The sequence below is a fragment of the Pteropus vampyrus genome, unplaced genomic scaffold, assembly GCF_000151845.1.
Source record: "Pteropus vampyrus isolate Shadow unplaced genomic scaffold, Pvam_2.0 Scaffold134, whole genome shotgun sequence".
In the NCBI taxonomy this organism is placed as follows: Eukaryota; Metazoa; Chordata; class Mammalia; order Chiroptera; family Pteropodidae; genus Pteropus; species Pteropus vampyrus.
Genome location: NW_011888915.1, coordinates 1,809,289 through 1,819,792, shown reverse-complemented (window position 1 = coordinate 1,819,792; position 10,504 = coordinate 1,809,289). Strand labels below are relative to the sequence as shown.

General features: G+C 36.5%; 1 protein-coding gene and 1 pseudogene across 10 annotated transcripts in view; both read left to right on the top strand.

Moving 5' to 3' along the window:
* Nucleotides 1-10,504, top strand: part of NR3C1 (nuclear receptor subfamily 3 group C member 1) — a 95,405-nt gene that overhangs the window by 73,734 nt on the left and 11,167 nt on the right. For all 10 annotated transcript variants that reach the window (XM_011367463.2, XM_011367457.2, XM_011367465.2 and 7 more), the window contains exons 5-7: nucleotides 1,389-1,667; nucleotides 3,023-3,167; nucleotides 6,844-6,974. In XM_011367463.2, the coding sequence (XP_011365765.1) occupies nucleotides 1,389-1,667; nucleotides 3,023-3,167; nucleotides 6,844-6,974 (555 nt within the window). The remainder of the gene's footprint in view (nucleotides 1-1,388; nucleotides 1,668-3,022; nucleotides 3,168-6,843; nucleotides 6,975-10,504) is intronic.
* Nucleotides 1,736-1,855, top strand: LOC111744416 (annotated as a pseudogene).

Genomic DNA, 10,504 nt, shown 5'->3' with positions numbered 1-10,504 from the left:
ATTTTACCCAAGAAGAAACTAAGGCCCAGGGAATAACTTGCACAGATACCTGAAATTCAGCCATGTTGGTTTCAGATTCATGTTCTTTACACCATACCTTGTCTCCAGGTGACCATGGTGAAATAAATTAGATCTATCATGACCCTGTTTCTGTTTTGAAATGTTAACTAAAAATTCTTAAAACTTCTTAGGACCACATTCAGCACAGTAAGAAATGGGACCATTCTACTTAATGTAAACAACGGGCTTTTTTTCCCCCTTTCTAACACCAGATACAGTTCCTGACCATAATACCTATCATCCACAACCTATTTATTTTTGTCATTTTAGGGACAGAGAATCTAATAATTATTTTAAAATATGATCACCTTTTCCTTTAGCAAAATGGCTTATATCTTTGAAAACTAAGCCAGGCGCATTTCTTGCCCTTCCTTGGAGCTCTGAATACATTCTCTTTAAGAATACTATGCAGTACACATACTAAAAAAGTATAATTCTTATTTGTCACTAAAACAGATAAAGAGTATGTCTACGTTTATTAGAAGTCTACAGCATCCATGTTGTAATTTGATTACGTTGTTCCATACTAAGTCAAAGATGGCTTTAGTTTATTGTTGATACATATATATAGGAAAATGGATTTGTAAAATTTAGATTTATAGAATCATCAATATAATCTCTTATAAAAGAGAAATTACCCACTGATAATTCATGTGGAGAAATGTAAAGTTTTTTTATTTTTCCAAATGTTTTTAGGCCCAAGTAATACCCATCGTTACAGGTTTAAAAAAAAAAAAAAAGATGGTAAAAAAAGGTAGATTTTTCTGCTGTTAGAACTATCTTTAGCATGTGATCTGCTATATCATCTTCCCATCTTGATGTGAAGGGTACCTTGTGCAGTGTATATAAATAGTATAGCTCTATTTCACTATATATATTACCGTAATTTAGATTAACCCTGAGCCACAGTTTCCGGTCTGGTATCACAAGCTTAGATTCTTTCTTTCAATTGATAGTAAAAGTAATTTGCCTTATATAACCAATGAAAATTTTGACTTTGGAGCAAAAGATTAATTTATGGAAGACTCTACAGAAGTGATTTATTTATATTGCTTTACCATAATAAGACACTCAATTTTGTATAAAGAATAACTAATGAAAAAGTAACTAGCATATTTGTAGAGGAAACTAATATATGCATGGGTTTCTCTTTGTCCTTTGCTTTCAGGGGAAAAAAAAGTTTTTCTTACTCCATGTCACTTTATCATAAATAAAACATTTCTCTTTTAATCTAAATAGTTTTAGAAAGTAAGATACCTGTTGAATAAACTGTTCCACCTAACCTTCCTATTGCAACTCATTTCTGTGTATTTTTTTCATACCTATAGCTCGAAAAACAAAGAAAAAGATAAAAGGAATTCAGCAGGCCACTACAGGAATCTCACAAGAAACCTCTGAAAATCCCGCCAACAAAACAATAGTTCCTGCAACACTGCCGCAACTCACGCCCACCCTGGTGTCACTGTTGGAGGTCATCGAACCTGAGGTGTTATATGCAGGCTATGACAGCTCTGCTCCAGATTCGACATGGCGGATCATGAGCACGCTTAATATGTTAGGCGGGCGGCAAGTGATTGCAGCAGTGAAATGGGCCAAGGCGATACCAGGTAAGATGCAAAAAATGACACTGCTAAGGTACAAACCTATGTATTTTCCTTTTTTAAAACTTAGTTTTGTCTACGACCCATGCCGCACTGAACAAGCCCGATCCTGTCTGATCTCGGAAGCTAAGCAGGATCAGGCCTGGTTAGTACTTGGATGGGAGACCACCTAGGAAAACCTGGTGCTATAAGCATAAAAAAATAAAAATAGTAAGGGATTCTAAGCTGACAAGGTCCTTGCAATCTGCGAGGTCAACCAACGGTTGCCTCACCTTAAAAAAAAAAAAAAAAGAAACTTAGTTTCAGGTGTACAATACGGTGATTCTACATTTGTACCTTATGATGTGACAGCCATGATATTATCTAATAACCATCTGTCACCATACAAAGATCTTACTGACTTTATTCCCCGTGCTGAACCAGTATAGAGTCTGTACTTCTTATTCATCTTTGGCATCCATCCTTCTCCCATCTGGCAATCTCCAGTTTGCTCTCTTTTATCTATGAGTCTGTTTCTTAAAAACACTCTGGCTCTTTGTCACCCTGGTCTCCTTGTTAGTTCTAGGGACTAACAAAGGGAAAGCCAGGTAAATATGGGAGAATGGAGAGTCTATAATAAAAGTTTTACACTGCTCCTACTTTTCAGATAGTTATTCAGAGGATAGTAACAGACATAGGACATTATAACACAAGTCCTGAACTAGAGTTACAGGACTTACTCAGACTTCCTTTTACACTTAATTAGGGGAAGGAAATGTATAATATTTCTAAGAATTCAAGTTTGTTTTCCTTCAATGTATTGTTTTTAAAAATCAAGCATGTTGACATTATGTATTAAAGTAAAATGATTTTAACTCCACTACATAAAATGGTACGCATTTAATGTAAATTCTAGTTAATCTAATTTGTAAGATAGTTTGAAATAAAAGTTGCCCTATTAGAACTTGATGTGGAATAGCAGAAGTCAGCGTTAGTGTCCACCCTGACTTTACATTTAGAGGGGACTTATCACACACACGGTTAGGACAAGAATAAAGTGGCCTGATCTGCTGTCATTCCTACTCTATCAGGGGAGAAAGAGTAATGTCCCAAGTCAGGACTCTTGGCTTTCTGTTTGACTGTTTAGTTCATGTTTACTTAAATAGGCAAAAGGTGCCAAAAACTGGCTACTCAAGTTTTCAAACATGGAATGCTATTAAAAAGTACTGAGGTCTTGTCACATGACAAAGGAAGACTGAGCCCACTTTGTTAGAGGTCCCGCAAAACAAGACTAATTCATATCTGGTCTTTGGCAATTCTGAGAGAGATGATCTTCTCTTTGGCACCTAGTTTTCCTCACACTTTTCTTTCTTTTAATTTAGGATTCAGGAACTTACACCTGGATGACCAAATGATCCTACTGCAATATTCATGGATGTTCCTCATGGCATTTGCCCTGGGATGGAGATCATATAGACAGTCAAGTGCAAACCTGCTGTGTTTTGCTCCTGACTTGATTATTAATGAGTAAGTCATTTGTGAGTCCTTTTCCTTGTGTTCATAGGGTAGCTTTAACCAGCTGTTTTCCTGATGGACTGCTAATGTGATCATTCAGGACTGACTCAATGCCACCAAGTATCTTGGAATTGGGCAAATTTGAAAGAGAGTAGCTTATCAACGTTTTAGGTTAGCCAAGTATAATGTGGAGTAAATGTACATGTGGCATTTTTACTGCTCCAGGACGTATTAATGATACTATTTAAACCATGAGCATCTCTGGGGTCAGTAAAGTCTATAGCAGTTTTATGGTGGCATTGTTTTAATTACATAACCTTATTCCAGAAAGGAAAAGGAACACGATACAATTCTTGTTCATCTCACTTTCAGTAGGGACAGTTATAGATGAGGGAGTAGTGGGTATGGACCCAGAGACACAAGGTATCTCTTTGCATAGCAAGACTCACTCAACGTTTATGACTTGGACAGAATTGGGAACAAGAATTTTTAATTAGTTTTAAGATTTTATAAATCAGCTGTCCTCTGGCCGTCTAGGCCCATGCTTTTATCTGAAATATTTCCGATGTCCATTCCCACTTACCTCATATTACAGTGGATTCTGAACTCATTTTCTGCCTCCAGTGTATCCTATCATGCTGACAAATTTTTTCTTCCTAAAGCACCATTGCTCACGTATCTCCCCAACACACAGATGTCTTCAGTGTCCCCTCGCTAAACACCCAGTACACTCAGCATGGTTTCTGGCTTCCCATAACCTGGCCTCCCTTTCTCTCTTTGTTCTCCTTCACCTGTTCATCATTCCCACTCAGGTGATCCATTCCTCGAACATACCCTCAGTTTGTGATGTGCATATCACCATAAAAGACCTCTCTGCTATCTATCTCAAGCTCATATCACTTTCTACCTTCTGTTACTACTTTTTGTGCCCATGGCTAATCTCCTTTATTAGAATACATACAGGGATACACACTATCACATATCTACCCATGGCCAGAGCAGAGTGAAAAATGAAGGGGATTTGTGTTTGGGGGAAAACAGATGTATATTTATTTGTGATCTCTGGGTACTTACTGTTGGCAGGGGTTCAAAAAGTTAATGAAATCTTGAACCACATTAGTAGAATAGTCCCATTGTCCTCCACATGAGTCAAGCATCATTAGTAGTTTGTGTTCATAACTGGATGCCATATTAAAAGTACCAGTGACAACTTTAAATATGTGCAGAATGGCAAGGAGTTTGGAAATTAGCCTCAGTTGATGAACAGAATATTTGGAGGGAAGAGAAAAGGAGACTTGAATGTAATGAAGACAGCTGAAACATTCTGTGAAGATCAAGCAAACATTGTTTTATCTCTTGGGTATGCTTGGCACAAAAATAATGTGTAGAAGTTATAGAATAGCATCTATTTGAGCCGAGTGTTAAAGGGGAGGGCCTGCATTATGATGTAGTAAGCTCGTGTTTTTAGTGTTTTAGTAGACTGGATGATACTAGCTCCAAAAGTTTTAAAGGAAATTCTTAGGTATTATGTAAGAAGCTTTAAGTAGTGGGGTACATCTTTATTCTACCTGGCAATTCCAAGACCATATATATGGCATGACAAATGGGAACTATCTAAAGCAGAGATTTCAGGTGTTAGGTTAGCTGGCTGAGCTACTGAGTTAAAGATGCTTACTTTCTAGCATGGTATGCACTCAGGGTTATATGAGTACTTACCAAGCGCCTGGTAGGAGCTTCAGCTAGAACAATAAGCACAACAGATGAGGGCCCTGCTAACGTTCTGATGGGGAAATTCAAATAAATGACCAAAGTTATTTCAGGTATAATAGGGACTGAGGGGAGAGAGCTCTGTTAGATTTGGGGACCATGGAAAGACCTTTCTAAACAGAACAAGCTGTGTGGAAGGTAGGGCATCCTGGGCAGAAGAAATGAGTGTGCAAAGGCTGGAAACAACCTTAGCATGTGTGAGGAATTGAGAGAAAGCCATGGAGGATACTGTATGAGTTTAGAGAAGTGGACAGGGGCCAATTCGAGCAGAATCTTGTAGGCCATGATACAGAGTTTAGATTTTATCCTAGAAGAAACCAGTGGAAGGTTTTAAAAAAGAGAATAACATGATGGAGAATGGATTAGAGGGGAACAACTATTACTCATCATACCCCTAATATGTTACCTGGTACACATTAGCAAAGGACTATAACAGAGAACGAGACAAACAAGGTTCCTTATCTTTACTGCTTACATTCTAGCTGGAGAAACACATAACCACTAAATAAAATAATTTCAGATTGTGAGAGTTTTTACTAGAGAGCGGTCTATTTCAGATAGGGTAGTTAATGGCTTTCTTAGAGGAGGTGTCATTTGAACTGAGTGAGACCTGGAGAAGGACCAAGCCTCACAGTGAGAAGCAAGATGACAAGAGACATGGGAAATATATGTGCTGCAATCTTTGTATTCCCAGAAAGGGCAGTGTCTCTGCTCTTAGCTAATAGGCACTGTGTGTGCTTGGCCAGACCAGGCCTCCACACAGACACTCGTATGGCCTCTGTGTCAGAAAGTCACTTCGTTGCCAAAAAGAAGACTGTTCGAACCACCTCATCACAATTTAACAAGATTTTTCTTCAATAAAATTTTAATTGATAAATATGTATAAACTCAGAGACATTTTCAATTTCTAAGTACTTGTTGACTCCAACCATGCTTACTTATAGTCACTTTCTAAAAAGCAATTTGAAGTCATTTAATCGGGATTAAAAGTGAACAGAGATTTATATGAAACAACAGTTTATCCTCTTTTATAAAATTAACTCAGGGTTTTTATTTTGGCAATACTCAAATTTAAACAGTCACAGCATAACCACATACATTCCTTAAACATAGGAATTACAGAAAAATTTTCTCAGTGTTCAGCTCTTTTGGAAGATAAAGGGTTTATACGAACAGTAGTTTTGAAGAGGCCATTCTGACTTCACATTCTTTTTTGTGTATGAGATGGGCAGGCCTTCTGCTCTTTTAGCTCACTGTGTTTTCCATAGTGCTCTGGTGTCCGCAATAGGCAGATTCTGGATGTCAGAAAGTACACATTCAAGACTGTTTTACAGCTACCTGACCATCCAGGTAGCTGTAAAACAGTCTCTCATCATTGTCCTTAGGTCAGGATATTGGGAAAATACTTTTTCACTCTACTACTTATAACTTTGTTGAAGTTACTATGTATTAGAAACCAAAGGAGAAAAAGATACTTGTCAGAAAAGGAGTGTATAATTCCTGTTAAGAGATTGGGAAGGTGCCTCTGTAAAACAAAAAAAAAAAACAAAAGCCTTTTGGTTTTTAAATGGGTAGGACCTAACACTGTGTTATCTAGTTGGCCATATTCAAATGCTACCATAAAACCTTGATTTAAACGAACAAGCGGTAATAAATTCTATAGGAATAATAAATTCTAAACACTGAAGTAAACAATACATGGCACGCATGATAGAAAAATAATTTCTCCAATGTAAAATTATGTTACTGAGTATCTTAGATACTACTCAGTATCTAAACCCAAGTTTAAGGAAAGTTTTCGAAATTCTGACCCTAATAGTAACAAGTTTTCCTTTATGCACTCAGTTTTGCAAAATAAAACATACATTTTTGGAAGAAGCACTATTTTCCTAATTCGAACACTGATATTTGTCTTTCACAGGCAGAGGATGGCTCTACCCTGCATGTATGACCAATGCAAACACATGCTGTTTGTTTCCTCTGAGTTAAACAGGCTTCAGGTATCTTATGAAGAGTATCTCTGCATGAAAACCTTACTGCTTCTCTCTTCAGGTTTGTGGACCACCTTTCACTTCTAAATATGTCAAAAGCATGAAATGTTGATGTTTGATTTGTATGCATAGCAATATTATGCTGTTATACTATATGATACTACTATTATTTCCTGCTGGCCAGATAGGTTTTCATAAACGTTAAAATTTTAGAAAGGCACAGCCAATGATACCAAGATTAATAAGACAAATAGGTGTCGTGGAGAAACAGAGGTATATGAGCTGCACAGGAGTCTCTGTTGAATGTGTATAGACATCCTCCACCTGCCTCTATGGGAGACATGGAGAAAGAAAACTAACAAATGATTTTTGTTTCTACTACATTGTTACTACATTAATCAAAAATTTTACTTAGTGTTACTGGGTATAAGACATTATGGGAAAAAAAAAACGACATGCTTGATTACTATTAGAGGATTGGTTAATGCAGCACTGGAGCTGGACTTTTGGACAGAGGTATTCCATCTAGAAAACAGCAATAAAAGTTTAGATAAACTTTCAAGATTGTTTTATAAAGTTTCTGGTATATATAATAGACTACTTACAGCTAGCAAAGGCATTAGTTAAGACTAGAAAGCTTTTGAAAAATACAAAGTATCTTGTCTATAGTAGGACAAATATAAATATAAAAGAATGTGAACCAGTTGGCTATGCCAGTAAAAATTGTGTATGGAGTTAGTGTTTATAAAATACTGAGTTGATGGCTGAATACCTTTTTTCACATATAAATAAGGATATTTGCAATTTTTCTTAAAGCCTTCATTCCGAAGTAACTGGTTTCCAAGTTGTCAAATAACTTTAAGCTGTTGATATTGCACATGACTATTTAAGCTTTTATAATGCTTTCATACTATCTTTGTTCTACAAAATTGTTTTATTTTCATGGATTTAAAACATATTAATAATACTGAATCAAGGCAAGGGCATTTTCCACAACCCATTAAAAAGCCTAAAGGTAAAGATCATTGCTAAAGACTTTTAACATTACCCACAGCAGTAGACTTGTTAAAGGAGTGAGCTTAGTGTTATTTGAGTAAACAAAAGCTCTGTCATGATTGATAACATGCAAGTATAAGTCAGGGCCAAGATATTAACCAATCTTATTTGTTTAAAAAAAAGTTATTAAAGTTTTATATATACTGGACTAACTGAACTATATGTATTTTTTAAATTGTAGATAAGAAAAAATTGAACTAGTATGTAGCACTGGTATTTTTTTAAAAATAGCATCACAAGGTAATTAGACTTCTACTCTGATAGATTACTGAAATAGTACCCTACCTAACCTCTCACAAAAAACGCTGGACTAAAACTAAGTGTAGGCAGGAACCCAAAGAGGTAAGCTAGCTTTCTCTTAGGGAGTATTTTCAGAGCCTGGAAGTTGGTATGTTTAGTAAGTTTAAAGATAGAGTTGGAAGTATAATTGAAAAAAACAATGGATGGATCTAAAAGCATATCAAACACATCTGAAGAGACATTTAAATTAAATAAATTCAGTTTAAATAAAAAATCTGAATAAGCCAGAATTTCTAAATGCATGTGTGTGTGATGTATGTAAACGAGTAAGAGGATAAGAGGCATGATTGAAGGAGGTCTAAAACAATGCTTCACGACTCGAAATTTCCATGTCATAATGAACATAAAAAATAGCATTTGTACAGCACAGATTATCTTAACACTTTGGTAACCCATTTACAGTGCACCAGCTGAAAAATGCTCTGGTATAACATAACCATGAGATCCAAAATGAAAAGTGAGATTAGGAAAAGGCATATGAAGAGAGAATGGCTGAAAACTTTCCAGAGCTTTTAAAAAACCCAAACCCCTATATCCAGGCAGTGTAATGAATTCCACCTAATATATTAGTAAAATCTGGCTGAATGAACAGCAAGGTTAACAAGAAAATCACTGAATAGGCAGAGAAAAAAAGATCTTCAAAGGAGGCAATTTAACAGAACAGCAGCAATTGAAGAAAATGGAATGATGGTTTTCAAAATGCTAAGGAAAAATTGAAAAATGAAGGTGGACTTCCAGTTTCAGCTCTGGCAAATAAACAGCTTGGATATTTTCACACTTATCCTCACAACAAGGAAAAGCTGAACAAACTGAAAAACAGTGACTTTTCTTAGATCAGTCAGCAAACTGAGATCACAAGGCAAATCCCCACCTCCATCTAGAGAAATGGGCAGATATAGAGAAGCATGGCCAAGATCAGCTTATTGGGAACAGAAGCTGCTGGAGCTAGGAACTGTCAGGAACACTGAAGGTAATTTTGCTGAATTCTGGAGACTGAATGAGGAGCTGGAGAGTTCAAAATTCCTGGAGACCCAGTCTCGGGGGGCGGAGGGGTTGTCCCCCCTTACTGTCTTGGGTTCTAGCTCCAGAACCCTTACCAGATTCTCACTGTGACAGTAAGAAAAAGAGCTCCTCATGTTTCTGTCCCTAAGGAAACCTGCTGTAACAAAGTTTGATCTGGGGGAAAGGAAGAAAGAAAAAAAAGGGATTCAGAAACACTTCTGAAGGACACAGCCCAGGGACCAACCCTCCTAAAAAAAACTGAGGTTTAATCAAAGGTATAAAACACTATACATCCCAACACCATACCAACAGGGATCCAACATAATAGCGCCAGACTGACATCAATCCTCACACTGAAAACCTAAATACTTCAGCTGTGACACATCATTTCCAGCTTTCAGCAAAATACGACAAGGTATGCTAAAAGAAAACACACAGTCTGAAGAAAAGAAGCATTAAAGCAAGACATAGATATGGCATGGATGTTGTAATTATCAGAGAGGGAATTTAAAATAGCTGATTACTATGTTAAGGACTATAATGGAAAAAGTAAACAGCATGCAGCAACACATGGGTAATGTAAGCAGAGAGGTGGAAATTTTAAGAAATAATCAAAAGGAAATAATACTGTAATGGAAGTGAAGAATGCTGTTGTCGGGCTTATCAGTCTACTGGACATAACCGAGGAAAGAATGAGCTTGAAGACAGTCAACAGAAACTTAGCAAAGTCAAATGCAAAGAGAAAAATGAAAAACAAAATGGAACGATATTTAAGAATTGGAGGGACCATTACAAAAGATGTAACACACAAGTAATGGGAAAATCAGAAGTAAAAGAAAAGAAGAAATATTTGAAGTAACAAGGGCTGAGAATCTTCCAAAATTAGTGACAGACTCTAAAAGATAGCTCCAGGAAGCTCAGAAAACATGAAAAAAGATAAATACCAAAAAACTTAAACCTAGGCTATTTTATTCAAACTGCAGAAAACCAAAGATAAAGAAGACTTGAAAAAAGCCAGAAGGGGTGGGGAAAGGAACATACCTTTGGAAGAACAAGGATAAGAATTACATCAGAATTCTGTCATCAGAAACCATACAAACGAGAGACTGGTGTGAAATATTTAATGCTGAAGGGGGAAAAAAATGCCAATTTAGAATTCTGTGTTCAATGAAATTATCTTTCAAAAATGAAGGCAAAATAAAGACTTCTCAGACAAAACCTGAAAGAATTAGT